Below are 20,573 nucleotides of genomic sequence, written 5' to 3'. Positions count from 1 at the left end.
ACATAAACACACATATAAAATAATGCTCTGTTATATCAGGAGGGGGTGAGTGGATAAGGAGGTGGTTGGAGAACTGGCTGAAGGGCAGATCCCAGAGGGCTGTAATTAGTGGCACAGGGTCTGCCTGGAGGCCTATTACAAGGGTCAGTACTGGGCCCAGTATTATTTAACTTATTCATCAATGACTTGGATGAAGAGGCAGATGCCTTCTCAGCAAGTTCACTGATGACACAAAGCTGGCAGGAGTGGCCAATACCCCAGAGAGCTGTGTAAGCCTTCAGAGGGACCTCGACAGGTTGGAGAGATGGGCAGGGAAGAACTGTCTGAAATTCAGGAAAGGCATGAGCAAAGGATCCTGTACCTGGGGAAGAATAACCCCATGTACCAGCACAGGCTGGGGCTGACCTGCTGGGAAGCAGCTCTGCAGAGAAGGACCTGGGGGTCCTGGTGGACAGCAAGCTGTCCGTGAGCCAGCAGTGTGTCCTTGTGGCCAAGAGTATCTTGGGGTCAGTAAGGAAAAGCATTTACAGCAGGTCAAGGAAAGTGATCCTGCCCCTCTACTCAGCCCTGGTGAGGCCACACCTGAGTGCTGTACCCAGTTCTGGGCTCCTCAGGACAAGAGAGACACAGAGCTCCTGAAGTGGGTGCAGTGGAGGGTGACAAAGATGTTGAAGGGACTGGAGCATCTCTCTTGTAAGGACAGGCTGAGGGAGCTGGGCCCGTTCAGCCTCGAGAAGAAGCAACTGAGAGAGGATCTCATCAGTGTCTAAGTATCTAAAGGAAGGGTGTCAGAGCATGGACCAGGCTCTTTCTTGTGGTGCTGAGCAATAGGACAAGGGGCAATGGGCAGAAACTGATGCACAGGAAGTTCCACCTGAACAGGAGGAAGAACTTCTTTCGTGTGCAGGTGACCAAGCACTGGAACAGAATGTCCAGAGGGGGTGTGGAGTCTCCCTCACTGGAGACATTCAGGAACCCTCTGGATGCAATCCTGTGCCATGTGCTCTGGGGTGTTCCTGCTCTAGCAGGGGGTTGGACCTGATGACCCACTGTGGTCCCTTCCAACCTTACCATTCTGTGAATCAGGGACTGCAAACTGCAGCAGGGCAGAATACTCTGCTGTCCTGTATACAAGGCAATAGGAAGGGATATTTTAATAGAATCAACACAGTTACATTTAACTTCCATCACCAAGCAAAACTGCCTTTAGCCAGTTACGTCCATCAGCCTTGATTAGTTACTGAATTTGCACTGTATAGGCCAATTTCATACAGCGTGTGTTACCAAGATTATGATCTGGAAGTGTACTGCCTGTGCAGGTGAAAACCAGTGATGCTTCTAATTTAACTGATGTCTTTCCTATCTTTCTTACTATTTGGTTTGCCCACAGAGGGTAAAATGATGGAGTATCACTTTTCAAGAAAATAGTGCTCTATAAAAACGTAATAGTCAATGTCTAATAACTGCTGTCTAATCAATGTAGTAGCTGCCTTGTATTCTTTTCAGATACCAGTCTATTGAACATCCATCAGATGTGCAGATTCCAGTTTGAAAAAAATCTGACTGGACAACCTTCCTGGCTATTGTTTGTGAACAGAAACCCTCCTTGATGAAGAGAAAGCAGAGCTATCTAGTCTAGCAAGCAAGAATGGAAGATTATCATAGAACAGTTGAATCTGACTGCTCAGGGATAAGTCCCCTTTCGAAGCACATTCCTCCTGTACCCTTCCCCCTCTTACCTCGAGCTGGAAACAGGCCAAATGAGGCGTGTGAAAGTTCTTAACTAGCAGCCCTCCCAAAGCTGTTCACAGAGCAATCATTCCTCTCACTTGGGATCCATTAAACGCTGCCAGTCAAGTAGGAAGTGCCCTTATATCTGCGTTCCTGCCATATCTAATTTGAACTGGCCACTTAGCAAGAGGCACTGTGCTTCCCACACAGCAGAGCTGCCACTGCCTTATCTCAAGAGGGTGTAAGAGCATTTGCTAAGTGCAAAAGCAGGGCAGTGCTGGATTCATAACCCACATCGCGTTCTCATGATCAGCTCAGAGCTGCAGAGCTTTCTAGGAAAACAACGGGTAAACAGACCAAACCCAGGAATATCTTCTAAAGCAGCCCTCATTCATTAATTGCCCTGATAGGTTTAGGCCATCCTCATCAATGCATGGAATGAAGTCTGCTTAATGTACCCTCAACTTCAGAATATTGCTAATGGCCAGCTAAGTTTGACAATGTTTGACTAAAAAAGGCAATCACTACAACTCTGAGGCAGAAATGTGAAATGCCTGACAAATCTCTCATGTAAACCCAAACCACCTCAACCAAGTAATAAAGACTTTTGTCAACATATTTCAAATGCAACTTGCAAACAATATGTTCAGCTTTTTGCGATTTCGTACTTTTCTTTTTTAATCTTTGAGTATGACAAATGTGAATCTAACTAGTTTCAGAAGTCATTGGGGCAAAAAATCTTTAGAATGAAATGATACTGCTTCTTCAGTGGTAGTCCTGCTGTTGCTGGATAATGGTCAGCTGAAATATGGGTAACTGAATTTAAAGTTTTATATGCTAAGTCTCTGCATTTAAATACATATAGATACACAGCAGTGTCTACCGGAAATATGCAAAAATACATCGGTGGTTATTTGAAAAAGAAAACCAGCAAATGTCCACAGACATCTGCAGAATAAAGAATGAATGTAATCAATGTGCAATTCACCACAACACCAGCTTTAAATTATGTCTTCTCCAGGCAGAAGGGTTAATGACCCGGTCACCTTTCTCCCTGCTAACAATCCCTTTTCTCTGAAGGAAGCGACCACTTTTCTTTTGCAGAAAGTAATTAACTTTACTAATTTCAGAGAATACCTTCTAAATTTCTACTTTAAAAATCTGCAGCTGCCATTTTGAAATGAAGTCTTACAGACACCCCTAAAAGCCTGTCTGCTTTGCAACTGCATCAGCTGGCCTTGGCAAAAGTTATCTCCCTATACAACTTGCCTTACTCGTCAGAATAAGCACCAGTGTGCAGGTTGATCATGGATCAACAGCAGTTATCTTTTTAAAAAAAAAAAAGGAGAAAATAACATCTTCTGACACAGCAAGGGCAATATAAAGTGCCATATGTACATTTGGCACTGGCAGGACTGCTGTCATACCCCCCATTAGCCTAATCACCCTGCCTGCACACGCCCTGTGTGTATATATCCACTACACAACCCTGAAGGGCAGAGTGATGCTGGTGAGTGGTCTTCATTTTGCAATCAAATAATTCAGTCATTTTTCTTAACTTACCCCTAAATCTCTAAATATTTATGAGAAAAAAAAAATCCTTGGAAGTACAGCTACATCAAGAAGAAAATAAAGTAGAACTCACAAGTAATCTCAAGTGTCAAAGTAAACAACGTGAGGTAAAAATGACAGTGGTTTTGTATTAGAAGTGTTACAAAGAAGTGTAGGTGGAATGAATCTGAAAGTTTCCAAGGAATTAAGTAATTTGGGAAACAATCTAGCTTGCCAGCCTGGTCTAGACACCATGAGTGTTCACTGTAAATCCTGCACAGCATAAATAAAGAAGGAATTCTGAAAAAAATCCAAGCAGAAGCCCAAAGCACCACCAAACATCTCCTCAAAACTTCAGACTGACCGTAACCAATACGTTTGGAAACACAGTGCAGGTCGTCCTTTAACTCCTATCAATCACATCTGTCATGTGAGCATGGAAAATGATTTTCAAACTTTGTTACACACAGTTGCAACTATACTACCCAACAAAACCTACTTCCCAAGTACCATTACACAGGAAAAGATGGGGCCAAAGATTGTGTAAGCACATAAGGTTGTTAAAAGGAAATTATTTCAAAAGGACCTGACAAATCTCTGTATACCTCCCTGTATCTGGGTTTTATTATAGATATTGCCAGACAAGAATATTTTGCCTATATAGCTAAATATCTTACATTGGGAGATCCAGAAATAAGCTAAGATACTGAGTGACATGGTCTGGAAATATCTGCATAGCAAATTGAATTATGCCTTCTTGCTCAGACCATTTGTGTTTGTTTTGCAACAAACACAAGGGTTCAACAATAATCTTGTAACCACTGAATGCAATGGAGTTTTATGAGGCATGAATTCGGCTCAGAATGTGCAAAGCTTTCCCAAATTCAGAGCAATTTATCACTGATGTCTTCCCTTCATTATTTTAAATGGAAACAGAAGAAAGTTCTCAAAAAGACACATCTTGACCTCAGTTCAGTTCAGCTCGGTTCACCGATGCACAGAGATACTTGGTTTCTTCAGAAGATCCCAATAAAAAAGCTCAAGGACAGGCTCAGTATTCTTTAGATTTGTTTTAAAGACAAAAACCCAAAAAAACGATTTAACTCTAACCTTCATAATTTTCTCCTCATAAACTAGAACAATATACGTGAGGAGCTAAAAGAGATTCTGGCTATTTTGACAGAGCTGTCTTACTCAGTTCCTTTCTGACAGAATCAATTAGGAAATCATTCTTATATAGCAAATTATTTCTGAAATTTTTATACACCATGAACAAATCCCATGGATTAATGATTTCCAGAGTTCACCCTCTTCACCTTGGGAAAAATCCAGACCAGAAAAAAAGAACAGAGAAAACACAAACCAGGGAAAGGAGTTTTGTCATTAGCTCCCTCTGTTTAAATAAAATATTTTCCCCATCATGTAGGTGAAGCAGAGAATTGCAGGGGGTTGGTAGGGTTCCTAAAGCACTGAAAAAGAGCAAGTAGTTCTAAAATATTTTTATACATAAGAAATCCAGAAGTGCTTTCCATGACACTGGCAACTTTCACTTATGTGGGCTGCGGAGCAAAGTTGGCAGGGAACCACGTGAGGAACAGCAGGGACTGCTGGAGATCAGAGCTGACATACTGATGTGAGGGGCTTGTAACTGGACCAAGGGGGAAATGAACTCTCAGGAATGGGATACCTCAGCAGAGCTGAAGGGGTGTTTGCACACAGCCTGAATTTTGCCTGTTTCCTCAGTCCCTTACTTTCAAAAGCAACGGCACTCGCTCAGTCTCTTACCCCTAAATACGACTGACTGCACTGCGCACACCTCCCACCTCTTTCTTCTGTGACAGTCCACAGGCCTCTTCCCTCTTCCTGGGACACTGGAGAGGAATCTGTGGCTTCATGAGATCAAAACATACAAACCGAAATGCTGCTTTATTTGTCTAAGGGTTTTTTTCCTTCAACATTTTTTGGGAATCCAGCTTAGTTCTGGAGCAAAACAGGATGGTATCAAGAGAACCTAAAATCTGCACTTTCATTATTAAAATCTCCTTCATTTGAACACTTCATCCCTGTAAGTTGTGTTAGTTACCAGGTTAAATTTTTGAATAATAAATTAAATTATAGGAATCTGTGAAACTGGGTAGTCAGACTTATAATACTGACAATTAAAATATAATCAAGGAAAACAAAACAAAACAAAAGACTCTCACAGTAAGCAAAAACAGTTTAACAACTGTTTGCAGCTTGTACATGACACTGTGGATTTAAATAGCATTCTTCTATCAAACTTTTGTAGATGTAACTAGGCAAGTTTAGATTTCACAGAGTCAGTCAGATTTTATGCTGATTCCTTCTCTACAAAAACATAGCATCTTGAGAATAAGTAAGAACAACCTGCTTATATTTTTAATGCATTCAAGCTTTCTAGCACTTGTTGTCTATGCAAGAGTGAACAAGGAAGTACACACATTTCTTGCTGTGCTGTATTTTGCCTATTGCTTCTTCCTATTACAAAGGATAAAAGGAAACAGTGGCTAACAGGCCTTTGTCTGAAAGCAGAACACAGCACCAATGCACAGGAGAGCGTGTCCATGGCAATGCAGATGTATCAGGGGCCGTGCTCTTCTGCCTCCCTGCTGTCTGTTCCACTGCTAATGCAAACCAGAAGGTAATCCTTAAGTAGTCTACCAGAGAACACAATCAGTGCTTTTCCTGTTCAGATGAACTATAACCTCCCTGTCTGCAGGTGATAGGAATCTTGGTCTTGTCCTTCTCGAACACTGCGTCTTCATTCTGCTGTTGCAGCTCTCTACCTGCTGAAAGATACTTTCAAAGCAAAGACTTGTGAAGGTTTATCTGTCTTTGCGAAGTCTTTTTAGAGCTGCTTGCTCTACATCCAAATGCAAAATCCCATGAATAAATACACCTATTTATACATACATATAGTAGTTCTTATCTAAGTTACTTTAACAATCAGATGTAGTTGGAGAGCCCGTGGTGAGCCTATGGGATGGAGCTGTAAATCCTGACATGTCCATCAGTCATTATGAACTTTACCAGCCAGGAAAACGCAGTGTCTAGATTGGCTACATGCCCCTACAGTTCTTATTTTTGTTACAATTCTCTGGAGCTTATTTTCAGAGTTAATACACTGGAAAGCAGGTTTGGGCTTGATTCTTTTTGTAACATTGCTCATCTCCTCTCTCCCTCCGTTTCTTTCCTCCTAACTGACAACTAAAAGGGCTTGGCTGCAGCTGTTTCTCCTCTGTCTCTGTCCTGTCTATGAGTGCCAGAGCTCAGAATAACTGGGAGATAGGACAGACTATCACACAAACTGCAAGGAACAGCTCTCCTGGAAGTGGCCAGAAACAGCAATGTTTGAGTGCAGAATTCCTACTTGCTACAAAGACCAAGCCACTAGTAGAAGATCATGTTCAGCTGCAAATCAAAAGAGAAAATAAGACACAGACCTGGCATAATCTCATCTGGCAGAAATGAATGATGGCCTTTTTGCAATTGTTTTGCTGAAAAGCACAAATCTCTACAAAAAGAAACCAGCCATCTGTTTTGAATGTTTTAGACTGTAAGTATCTACTTGTGCTCTTCTTTGATCTATAAGAATAATAGGAAGACAGTGATACAGTCCAGTTACACCTCTGTTGTGAGTGCTTAATTCATCCCAGAGCTGCAGATTACAAAATTCCATCTGGAAATCTTAGTCTTATCATTCTGGGATCAGAAAGAAGATGAACAGTGTATCAAGATCAGTTCTTTTGTGTTCATAGATATAACATTCTTGGACAGAGAATACATTCTTCTGACAGAAATTACTTATTAAGCAGCAAAATAATAGTTAAAAAAAAAAAAAAAAGAAAGCTAGCAGAAGAATTGTTCTCCAAAAGAGGAAAAGGACCAGGAGCAGAAGCTGACTTTGTCTCAAGGACAGCACTCTTCTCTAACTCTCCTAAGGATTAATTAGTTACATCACCTTATTTGAGTGCATCACATTAGGGTTCTTACTAAAAGGTTGCCCGTCTGGAAAAGTGGGAGTGAAGAACCCTGACTGTCACCAATATGACAAAACAAATCCAGCATCTCTCTCAGTCAGGACAAGTGATAATGTTTAAGCAATGGAAGATCATCTCACGTAGCTGCCTTCAAATTTTGCACAGGGTATGTCTCCAAGGCAAGCACAAGACACTTTCTCAATGCTTTTCCATACCTGGATGAAGAATTGTAATAATATCATTATTATATTACACAATTAATTTGTAGATTTTACAGAGGGGAAGAAATGACTATTCAGAAGACAAGAGATGACAGTAAAGGACAAGAAACAGTGGTCTAAAGAGCTTTGTTCAGCATGCTGGAAAAGGCAGCTCCTTGAAAATACAGGTTATTTTCCCTTTTCCTGGGAAGGAATAGGACCTTGGAAAAAAATAAGAAGTTGTAATAGAGTCAAATACAAATCTAACATAATTTTGGGAACAATTTCAAAATGAGGTATTAGAATCACCATCGTATCACTTTAACAAGACAATTTCCAAATATTGCACAGTAATAATATCTAGCACTTATACAGCACTTTTCCCAAGCAGAACTTGCACTTTCACAAAAACTTCAGCTCATTTTACAATTAAGAATTTGAGACAGGGAGAAAGAGAACAAGTGAGTGGTTGGAGACGATGCCAGGAAAGAATTTATCTTCTGAATCGTGGCCTAGTACTGTGTCCAGTAAATTATAATGTAATATGAGTCAGGCATGAAGGCCTGGTGGTTTTGGCCATTTAGCATGATCTAACAATTAAAAAGACCATATTGAAAATAAATCTAGTCAAAAGGCTTATGAGGTCACAGTGTAGTGAGTGACAATACTGAGAACCTCAAAGTGTGACAGTAGGACAAGCAGTTCTGTGTATGTTGCACACATAAAATGTGTCTCATGGAGAGAAGATCACATTTACGAAGTTAACGAATGCCTGTGTAATTTAAACATGGAACTCACCACCAAAAAATCATTTACTTCGCTAAAAAAAGTCAGCATATTAATCCAAGCATCAAATAACGTAGAAAAAAAATCGATGTTCTCCTCAAACTCCCCAAAGTATAGACACTTGTAGTGTTGTAGTGATCTCAATGAAAACTTCATGTGGTTTGACTGCTGTGGCAAAGGTTAAATTAAGCCTTGAGATGTCCTGCTCACAAAGTCAGTATTCTTATCCCTTCCACCATCATAGTAGTTACAGCTCTTCAGACTGTTGCCTGTCCTTTATTTCGGTCACTTTCCCCTAAATCTGTTTGAATAGCCATGCATATGGCTGGGTGACTGGGTGTCCATTCACTGTGTATTTCCTTTCAGCTGTAAAAGAAGAAATACCTCCTACACAACAAAAAGGAAACTGTGAATGCTCCTTCTGGGCATTCCTAGGGGTGACACACATTGCTCTACAGATACAAGCTGGAAACACATGGCTTACAACCCTGAGTGTTCAGTTGCTTTTTGCATACATCTATTACTATCAGTTTCTCTGTGAGGTTTAAATGTTTCTATCATTCTTACTGGAATTTGGTTTAATACCTTTGTCCTAATAAATGTAATACAGAATGTCATTCAAGTCTCATTACCCCTCTAAAAATCACAGATGGCTACTTAGAATGAGATTGGTTTTGGACACAATATACTCATTAAGTAGACATAAGAATATAAGTGGACTTGGGAATATTAGATGGTCTTGATTAAAAACTATATTTAAAAAATTCAAACTAATTTTATTAAACTTTCAAATTGATGACGTTCCCTCTATTACAGCTTTTAGATTTAGATTACTCTAATCTACAGAAAAACTCTTGGCAAAGGCAAATTACAATATTGAATTGACTGGTTTTCAGTTCTTAAAAATGAGCCAAATATTTCCCTGCAATGACTTAACCCCTCTTTCCACCACAGACATCACCTCTGAAATCTGAAGTGTTAAATTCTGCTAGTGTCTTCAGTGCTCAACTCCCAATGCTTACTGCTTCTAAGTTAAAATCTGTCAGACTCGAGTATTAAAGGAAAATGTCACAAAGAAGACACTTTTTGTCTTACAATATTTTTGCACCAATAGGAATTGCCAATATTTTATTCATCTACAAATATCCTCAATTTTTATGCACTCCATTTCCGTGCCAGCTCTTTGACCATTCCACTGTTGCTCTAATAATCATAATATTAATTTTCAGCTAATGAATGGATAAGTGGATGAAGCAGATTTCTGAACCACAGCCACAGTTTCTCCCATTTTAGGTAGCACAGCTGTGCTTCACAAGAAAACTGGATGAATTGAGCAGCTTGGGAAATTTCTGTATGGAAGCTTTGCTTCTCCTCCCCCCATGCTGCACACACCTGCACAGATTTACAAGAAGATACACCCACATACACACCTATCCTTTTGCATGTATTAGATCTCTTCAAGTGTAAATTCATATTCTTTTTGATAAAAGTGAGTAATAACTAATTAAGCCATTGGCCAGATCACGTTAGCATTTGAGAAAAGACCAAAGAGCATCCTCATGTGAAATCACACTGGAATACACTTGGAAGTAGAGGAGGATCGAGCTCCATCTGGGGAATAAAAGGTGTCATAAGAAATTCAGACAGCAAGGAAACGAGCCTAGTGAAAAATGCTAGGAAAGACTATTTCAGGATGAAGGATGGTATTTACACTGAACTATAAACTCAAATGTAAACTACCATCCTCAGAAATTACAGGGAGGGTGCACATGTTTTTGTGCTCCATTTCAGGGGATCTCTATCTGATAATGCTGTCATGTACACACCTGGCATAATTAAATACTAAATTCAGTCAGCTCCAGAATGCTGGAGGGGAAAAGCCTTAAGACCTAAACCATAAAAATAAAATAATGTAGTTAACTATTGTACATAGCTTTTTGGTCTCCATTTAATCTTCAGTATTGACCAGAGGTGATGGCAGCCTGAAGGAACTTTAAAAAGCAAACTTATTGCCAAGTCCTGTGCTATTAGTTACTTTTTATCATTGTAATACATAAATTTAATTTAACACATGGAAGTTAGGGACTCTGTAACTTACATCATCTTAGCTTTTACAAAGAGACTAAGGACTTTTTTTTTAATGGACATGGAATATCACGGTAAAAACATGTACTCTGTTGGGAGTAACTGGCTTGGGAAGCATCCATCACCTTTATACTTCCCCTGCTGATGTATGCACGACAATCTTGAGGCTGACAAGCTTCTCAGATGAGATGCATGTTAAGGCAAGGCTGCTGGCTGACTCATTATTTTGACTGGGATACTCTAACACGCTTTCCTGAGGAAAGCGCCTCAAAGTCAAGAGATAAGCTGTATTTAATGTCAACCACCCATTAATTCAGTAAACTATGAGAAACCATGCTCTTAGCACAGTTGCATTCTTAAATGCATCAGCAGATGGGAGAGCAAAGAGGAAGATCTTTCTCTCAGTGTTTTCTACACAAAATCCATGTTTGGTCCAGAAGGAAAATCAGAATTACTCCTACCTTCATAGTGAGTGTCCTCTTCCTTTTCATCATTTACTTACCTGATCTTCCCTGTTTAATTTCTGTGCTTCAGCTGATCTTTATAAGCATTATCTCTAGAACTTTTAACAACACACACGAACGCACAACCATTGCAACAGCAGTGATTCAAAAAGAATGTGAAATCAACAGCGAGTGGAAATTAATGAAGCACTTTATCAATTTGTCCACTAAAGAGATTTTCTCAGTTCAAACCCCAAGGCATGAAATTCAAGTTAGACACTGCCACAGTTGGATTAAATTTTTCAGATGGTTGGCTTGAAAAGAGGGATTTGATCTGTACAGTCAGACAGACCATAATTCTGTAGTTAATTGAGCAAGTGCAAGAGATGAGAGCACCTTATTCTCTCATGAATGTTTTACAAATCTAATACAAAGCAATAATTTTCAGAAATGCAAGGGCCCAAGATTTCCACAGAAATTTTCAGAAGTTTTCTTTCAAATAACTGATATGAAAAAATCAAATTCTTAGAAAAAAGTGCACAGAAATTCACGTGAAATTTTTTTTCTTAAAAGGATAAGTGGAGAAAGAAAAAGTTCCATATAAACTTTTAAAATACTGTCATCAGTCCTTTAAAACTCTTCAAGTACTTCAACAAAATGTATTCTGCTTTAAAACTGATACTCCAAGGTATAAATGAATCTTGTGTACTGTAGTGTAATAATCAGTATTTGACTCCTGGCCAGTAAGAGGTTTTTTTGCTAAAGAACAGGCGTGAGGAGAAAGGCTCTGTCCTCTGTACTGTCTTCCCTTCTGGAAATAGGAGTTGTTGTGGGGACAATTTGACAGCAGAAAAGAAAAAATTGTGGACACGGACACAGAGAAAGAAAATGTATTTTAAATGAAAAACAGCTCCTAATTTCTCCCCCATTGTTTTGAAAGAATGAGGGAGATGGAAGGGAGAGCGGAAGGTTAAGGGGATATTCCTCTTTGCCTTCACATTTATAGACAATTCATACTCCTAGTCCATATCAAGAATCATGTATTGTGAGTTGATAAATATCTGTGACTAGTTAGGTCAGCGTGCATGGCAGCAATCTCGGCAGCAGATCTCAACATGCTTAAAACCTTCAGGAGGAACATTATCTTCAGGAGGAACATTATCTCCGAGCAAATTCTTTACAAACCAGAATTGAAAAAGCACACATAGGTTTGGCTCCGGCGCAAACTGCTTTGAAAAAGAATCCGACTGAAAACATTTCCTCCATGAAGTCAATGATAAATGATATGAAAGACATTTCCTGTTCTCTCGTACTTGCACAGAAACTCAATTACATGCCCTGGAAAGTTCTCCCCACAACATTGTGAAACAATGATAGGATGATTAGAAGAAGAAAATCACAAACTGCACATAAACACACGAGAGACACCCTCATGCAGAGACTATGGAAGCAAGGGGGGGGAGCACAGCCAGGGTTCACAAAGCACACGGAGCGAGGTGTGGGAGTGACTGTCGGAAACTTTTCTACTGGCAGGAGAGGTTGGTTCTCACCGTTCTGAACAAAATGGCTGAGCTAAGAGCATCTGACTGGTTATGCCCAAATACCCTCCTCCTCATCCTAGAGGTGCAGAGGTGGCAATGGGAGGAAAGCCCCAGAGCAGCATGGGAATGAAATAAAGAATTGGTTAGTATTTAAAGCACATCTGTAAGTACAAACAGTAGTACCAAGCGTTTCAATTCCTTATGCAATATTCTGAGCTACCTTGAGGTACAGCTTTCTTTGTTCCCTTGCAGGCTTTGTCAGCTTTCAAAATGCCCCTTTGCAAAGGCGAAGTGCAATCAGAGCCTCCTCCCACCCTCTCTCTTCCCTATGGCCCTTCCCTGTGAGGTCTTTGCAAGAATTTCCATAAACGTCTAAATTTTATTTCTTTTTTACATGTTATCTTTTCATTTCATCTTTGAATGCTACTCTGCATTCATTTGCAAGCATGTACTACAGTTACATGCTGGAAATAGCTTCAGATCTCTTCAGACTTCAGTGTAGAAACAACGGATATTCTAACATTTGCACCAAATTAAGATTAAGAAATCCATTTAATTTTCAGTATTAACAATTTCACTCTCCTGAAAAAGGTAACACCAACATCTTCCAAAAACACTGCAGAAAATTCATGCCAGTCAATGTACAGTGGAGGAAGGTATTAAATCAAGATGCAAAGGGGAGTTGCCTTGAAAATGAGAATTTTTCTGTTCATTTCTTTGTATACATTCCTTCTTGTTTTCTGATGCAGACATGAAAGGAGATTTTTTAAGATCTACATTTGCAGGGTGAATATGTAATTGGCTTTTGACATTTTCCTCTTGTACCTTACTCATTATTTCTGTGTATCACTAGGTTGGCACTTAAAGGTCTAGAGTGAGATGCTTCCCTTCAGATCTCACCAATTTCTACATGAGTCAGAGGGCAAAGAGAAGCATTCCTTCACTCCATCGAGGCAGTGATTAACGATGGCTAATATTTTAATTAAACTGCAGTGGATGAGATTACAACATGGGATGTGCAATTATGTTGGCATTCTCTGTGCTACCCAAGGGATGGCTAATCTCTCTGATAGTTATCAAGCACACAGCTGTGCTTTGTAAATGCCACAGGAGGCTCCTCACTGCTTTGGAGATGGTAAATTGATTTTCCTTCAGTTCACGGCCCATTGAGTTTGTGAGGGAGCAGTCTGTGCTCATTTGGCACCGAGGCCAGGATTCCCTCATGGGAAATGAAGGGAACTGCTTGTTTGCAATCCATAGATCAGAAAGCTGATCCTGGAGCATGATTTCCTACTACTGAAGACAAGAAACAGTCCTGGACACTCCACACACTCAAGGAGTAAACCTGAGCTACTAAAATCTGAATATGTCATACAGGACTTGAATCTCACATTTCAGGAGAGTAATGTTTTTGTTCCTTTGCAATGTACCTCCTCCTTCCACCCACCTAACAACAGCTTGGTACCAGGAACCATTCATTCACATTTCAGGAGCCTTACACAAAGCCAACACAACAGCAACATCCAGTTCTGCTTCATAACTGCATTCTGGAATGCTGCTTTCATTCTGAGGTACTGCAAGCGTGTTAGGGAAAAACTACACAAAAAATAATCAGCCCTCATAGTAAAAATGACTTTAAAAACAAAAAAGAGAGACACATTACCTGGTCAGGGGAGGGCTTGTGGTTGGTTTGGTTGGAATGGGATGAGGATTTGAGGTGGTCATCCTCATAGTTGTCAGCCATCAGCTTCATACGGTTCTGAGTCTATTAAAAAAAGACAAGAAAAAATAATCTCAGTCTACCTTCTAATGCTATCGTGGGGACTAAGGGAAACAGGGTATTTATACTTTTCTGCATATCCAAAATCCATGCACGGGAAAAAAATAAGACACGTGCCTAAAACATCAGTTAGTATTACCATAGAGAATTGGTAAAAACTGTGGAGACACATTCCAACCTGTTCCCTTTAAAGCTAAATTAGTTTTACAATTAAATGGATCATCTGACTTGTACCTACTAAAACTTGTGCTGCACAAGAAATGAATTTCTTCTTTTACATTCTTGGGATTAAGATTCAGACATCAACTTGGAGAATAATTCAATGAAAACATGAGTTAGGTGTCCCTAAGTCAATTAAAAAAACCCTAAAAACCCTCTCAGTAAGCAGTCAGTTTAAAAAAACCAAAAAGTAAACAAGCTGAAAACAGGTTATTACTTAAGAAGTCCATCCAGTTTCAATATGCAAAGCAGTTTTCAATTGATATATCAAAGAACAGAAGAATTCTGAGACTGGTCAGAAAAATGTGAATTATACAAAAGCCATCCTTGAGGAAATGAAAAAGTTAATAAATAAATCTTGGGGAAGAAAAAGTGTCATAATGAAGGCTTATAAAATTTATATTTGAACATAGTCAAGTAAATAATTAGCAAAATACAAAAAAAGTCTCTTTGTTTTTCTTCAACTTAGGAAATTTCAAGTTCCAGAGGAGATATACTTTTTAAAAACACAGAATAAAAACAAAATTGTGTAAGAATAAATAGAATACGTGACTTTAGGAATACCATTCTAGGCAAGCAAGTGCAACAAACGTTCAAATATACTACCAGGCTGTGTCTGCAAAGGAGAGGCTTAGTGAGATTAAGCCCTTTTAACATACTACCCTGCAATGAGGTCCCCCAGCACCTACAAACACACACAAATAAGGAAAGAAATGCACCTGGAAAAATGTCCCACCTCCCCAGCAGGGCTCACAGAGGCCACTCAGGCAGCAATGATACTCTGTGGGTAGCCAAGAGCTGGGTGAGGGTCTTGCAAAACCAAGTGCTGCCTCCCTTTGCATTATCTGGGTGCCAGTGTCATTGGGAACTCACACATGGAGAGGCCCCAAAAGTGACGGATGGCATTTCTCCTCCCAGCTCAGAAGGCACAAAGAGCCCCACTTTGAGTTTTGTGAAATCCTCGTATTCTAAGGAAATCAAATAGCTAGCCTGACCTACGTCAGATACAATACAGAGCAAATTATCTACAGCTAGACACATGAAATCATCAGACATGCACTAAAACTAAACATCTTAAATGAAAGCTCAAAGCTCACTGTAGAAATGGCAGCTGTTGATTCAATCCCTTCATAACTCTATGGTTTCTCACTGAAAACTCTGAAGTTTAATGAGCATCTCGAGGCTAGAGAATGCAGATTCTACTTGTCTCTATTCAGACCATGAGAGAGAAGGTCCAGGATTTGAATCTGGATTTGATTTTATTTTGGATTAATTTAACAAAAGCTAATAGTAAATTGAGCTTAAGCAATAAGCAATTTAATCATGCAAAATTTTTATATTGTTTGCTCTGCTTTGTCGAACAAGTTCTGAATTCCAAGTCTGACTCATCATTCATAAATCACTACTTGAAACATGCCACATTAATCCTTAAACAACCAGTTTATTGCAACGGCACTTTCTTAATATTTATTATTTTATTATATTTAAGGTTGTCTCTTCAACAGTTTCTTCTTTGCAATGAGAACAATTGATTTTAAATAATTTCACATTTCCTTGGAAATGTATTGTTTTGATAATAAATAATAAATTCTTACATGACTTTCAGTATGTGTGTGTGGAGAAAATCTATTGAAACCCAGATGTTTAGCAGAATGCTAGCACAGCACATTAACTTTCCTGAGAGAAAACGTAGTTCTTCTCAGATAGAGGCAGCATGTTTTATGATATTACATGAAAAAAAAAAACCCAAACAAACTATGTTAGCTGGTATAGGTAGAGAAGAATAGAGGCATTGCAGAGAAGCACAGACTGGGTCAGGTTGGAAGGGACCACAGTGGGTCATCAGGTCCAACCCCCTGCTAGAGCAGGAACATCCCAGAGCACACGGCACAGGATTGCATCCAGAGGGTTCCTGAATGTCTCCAGTGAGGGAGACTCCACACCCCCTCTGGACATTCTGTTCCAGTGCTTGGTCACCTGCACACGAAAGAAGTTCTTCCTCATGTTCAGGTGGAACTTCCTGTGCATCAGTTTCTGCCCATTGCCCCTTGTCCTATTGCCTGGCACCACCAGGAAGAGCCTGGTCCATGCTCTGACACCCTTCCTGCAGACACTGGCATTGATAAGGTCCCCTCTCAGTTGTCTCTTCTTGATGCTGAACGGGCCCAGCTCCCTCAGCCTGTCCTTACAAGAGAGATGCTCCAGTCCCTTCAATATCTTTGTCACCCTCTGCTGGACCCACTCCAGGAGCTCTGTGTCTCTCTTGTCCTGAGGAGCCCAGAACTGGGTACAGCACTCCAGGTGTGGCCTCACCAGGGTTGAGGAGAAAGACAGGATTGCCCCCATGACCTCTGGCAGTGCTCTTCCTAATGCACCCCAGGATACCATTGGCCTTCCTGGCTTCCAGGACACACTGCTGGCTCATGGACAGCTCATTGTCCACCAGGACCCCAAGGCTTTCTCCTCAGAGCTGCTTTCCAGCAGGTTGGCCCCACACCTTATCTCTGTCAAGACTGGCTACACCCCTGTCCCACTTCAAATCTAGTTTAAAGCCCTCTCAATGAGTCCTGCTGAGTCCCGAGCTAAGATCCCTTTTCCCTTCTGATACAGGTGGACCCCACTCGTTGCCAGCAAGCTCAGTGTTGTATAAACTGACCCATGATCAAAAACCACAAAATGCTGCTGTTTACACCAGTCTTGAAGCCAGGTGTTCATCTGCATGACTTTCCTGTTTCTTGCTCCATCATTCCCTGCAACTGGCAGCACAGAAGAAAACACAACTTGGGCTCCAGATCCCTTGACCAGTTTTGCCAAGGCTCTGAGGCCTCTCTTCATTGTCCTTATCCTTTTTGCTGGGACATCGTTGCTGCCCGCACAGAAATCTGTAAGTGGGTGACAATCAGGGGCTGCATCAGGTTGGGAGGTTTCTTGGTGATGTCCCTTATCCAGGCCTCTGGAAGACCACACACCTCCCTCTGGTTTGGGTCTGGTCAGAAAACAGCACAGCTTCCCTCAGAGAGAATTCTGAGTCAAACTGAAGTAGTTGTGTGCTTCTGTCACTTCAACTGAAGTAGAACAGCCTACTATTAATACTTGGCAGCAGGTATTGAGAAGTGGCTGATGGAATTGGGCTGGTTTAGCTTCCTGGAGGGGATAGGACAAGAGATGACGGATGTAAAATGGAACACAGAAAATTCTGATTAGAGACCAGGAAAATTCTTTTCATAACGAGGTCCATCAAATGCCAGAACAGGCTGCCAAGAGACTGGGGGCTCTCCATCCTCGAAGATACGGGAAATGCAGCTGGACAAGCCTTGAGCAAGCTGCTGTAATTAGTGATGCTCTCAGCAGGTGGCTGGACACAGAGGTCCACTCTAACCTAAAATATGCTGCAATTCTTATTATTTGGAATTTTCATCAGATCATTTCAGAGTTTCAAAGCCAGACTTTTCAAAAGAAGAGGGACGTAAGTTCCAAAATCCCTCCTACTTGCCAAATATGGTTTAGTTGCTTAGCTCCATTACAGCCCTTTGAACACTTCAAACCAGAACAATCTCTGCAGTGTGCTGATGATGACAAGCCTACGGGACCCAGTTCACCTAGAAGGACATTTTCTATGTTCCCCCTTTAATTCAACCTGACCTCCCACTGCAGATGCTGTTAATTTAAGAGTGCATGTCTGTGACAAGTCTTGGCAAGATAATGCCAAAATCAGTATTGTGATTCCATTACAGGAACTAATTTATGCATGTATCACTGGAATTAGGCAAAAATCAAGAGATGGAAGAAAAGCAGTTTATTTCTTGATGGATACCACTAAGAATTATTTTCCAACATTTAAATTCCAAGCAGTGTTGCAAATAAAAGATATAATACAATATTTTTACAATTCTTTTTGTATCAAATATAGAAATAAAAAGCTTCTGCTTAGGACTGGACTACTAATGACAAACTTTTACTTGGAAATTTTAAAAATAACCATAAGTACATGAACTGAGTTTCTCTCCTATTGCTCCACTACAGAAAAAAAAAAGTCCAAAAGGATGGAAATTTCTAGAGCAAATGGCTGTTGTAACGATTTAAAAACAAACGGTTTACTTTTCTGTGGGGAACCACTCCAACATCCTGCAGTCCTGAGCTGGTTTGTCATGGTGCTATTATACAATCCTCTCCCACCTCATGAGGTTATGGCTCAGATCCTAGGGCAAACATTTCTACATCATTGTAAAAAGTATGAACAACAACGTGGTTTAACCACGGGGCCCTGTGAGAAAATAAATGAGCAGTGCAGACAAATCAGTTGTGTCAGGAGTGCTTTTGTCTAAAACCTCCAGAGCTGTAAGCAGAACTAGCAATGATAGGAGCTAGATGTCAGATTCAAATCTTGCTTATAAAAAAATACCATGTGCCCTTACAGGTACCTTCTTCATGCATGTGCAGAAAAAATGCTGGAGTGAAAAAAATCTGGGCAAAATTCCACAACCCAACAGGTTTCCTGATTTTTTTTCCAGAAGGTACCTTCATTTCACTTTTTTTTTTGACAGATTCCATAAATTTCCTCCTGGCCCTCCAATTATACCTTCCCCAAAGCCCCCACAGCTTGTCAAAGCCTTTAACAATGCTCTTCTTTTCTTCCAATAGTCACCATGCAAAAGAACAGACCCAAACCCTTCAGACTGGTGTCAGTTCTCAAAATTACTCAAGAGCCACCACACACTCTCCAGCTCCTATCTGAAAGCCAGGAATGACTGTGGAGAACTTGCTGCTGCAGACCAGAGTCTATGAACTGCAGGTCTAAAGCATAACATCTCCAAGGGTACTGCATCTAAAAAACCCCAATTTCCCCATGTCATATATTAGACTATACTCTAGAAATATCAGATCTTGTCCACCCCTCCCTTTTTGCACCCCAGAATTTCTGCAATTATCCTTTTGCCTCTTTGATACACTTATTGTTAATGCCTTTTTTTGCTTCTTGTCATTATTTAACTCTTTCTTCTTCCCTATCCCTTGCTACAGCAGGCAGTTATATTAAAAGAAAAGAGCACCAGGAGAAAACATGAGATAAACCTGTTTTAATCATGAATGTGAATGATCAGCAACAGAACTTCCTTTAAATGTGCTCTCTTTGTTTGTTTCATGGTCCTGCCATGATTTCACTGTATTTTCATTACCTTTTTTTTTCCTGGGTACCATATAGTTCACTTCTGCCTGTATTCTATAATCTCTAAATGTTCGGGTAAACAAAGAAATTACCGGTGTTAAACTGTTTCTAACATAACCAACACCTGAAAGCTTTCATTGCAAACTGCACATGTACACTATTTTACCTGCCAAAACTGGAGCCACAGTGAATTTTTAATGAATTACTAAGTTCCTCATTCATGGAGGTACTGCTTCAAAGCACTCTCTCACCTGCAGGTTCCTAAAAGTAAGTTATTTTATGTTCACTGATGTTCACTGCAGGCCACACTGGTAGCTTCCTTGTGCACCTTAACACTAAAGACCAAATTAATAGATATTATCACAGTTAAATTAATACATGAGAAAAACCAGAACTGATGCTGATCCACAAAGTTTAAGGGAAAGTCACAGACATATTCTGGAAAATAGCTGGTAAAGCCTAGAGAAGTGCTGCCCGGGTCTGACAAACTCTTTATTGTGGAATTCCACATATAAATTTGAAACCCACAGATTTAACTACAGACATTGTTTATAATATATTTTACAGAATGTTTTTATTTGAAAGCTTGCATGAAGTTGTATGTTCTAATGAGAGTACATACCTTTCTTAAGCATTTCTGCAGGACAACTAGTGTTCTGGTAACCATTACCCTGGCAAGTTTTTGAAACCAAGTTTTGTTCATGGGGATCACACATTTCTGTATCTCTAGAGAAGCTCTTTAATAAACAACAGATAGCAGCCCGTAAGCTGTGCATTCTCTCTATTAATCTAGTCTGCTTCATAGGCTCATTGCAGTAATTTACCCAAAGAGTTTGCATCAAATCTGTTCCTCCACCATGAAACACAGCACAAACCATGACATCAGTGACTACCTTCTCATTTTTTGTAGAATATTTGCGTGGGGTAACTTTGGTTTTGCTAAGCAGTCTAAACAAGCTTTATTAATCCTTTAATGTAGAGTTTAAAAAACCCCACATGAAGTAAATGTTAATACAATGACTGTACTTGTGACAAATGACTGCGTGGTGGAGGCAGTGTGTCAGTGCATTGA

The 20,573-nt window shown here is 40.1% G+C and overlaps 1 protein-coding gene across 1 annotated transcript in view; it reads right to left on the bottom strand.

The window, feature by feature from the left end:
* ERC1 (ELKS/RAB6-interacting/CAST family member 1) overlaps positions 1-20,573 on the bottom strand; it is a 282,825-nt gene that overhangs the window by 18,893 nt on the left and 243,359 nt on the right. The window contains 1 exon segment of the mRNA XM_008643986.2: positions 14,002-14,103. Coding sequence (XP_008642208.1) covers positions 14,002-14,103 — 102 coding nt within the window.

The sequence above is a fragment of the Corvus brachyrhynchos genome, unplaced genomic scaffold (genome assembly GCF_000691975.1).
Source record: "Corvus brachyrhynchos isolate BGI_N302 unplaced genomic scaffold, ASM69197v1 scaffold191, whole genome shotgun sequence".
Classification (NCBI taxonomy): Eukaryota; Metazoa; Chordata; class Aves; order Passeriformes; family Corvidae; genus Corvus; species Corvus brachyrhynchos.
Note: the sequence above shows the minus strand (reverse complement) of the source record. Positions and strands in the feature narration are given on the sequence as shown.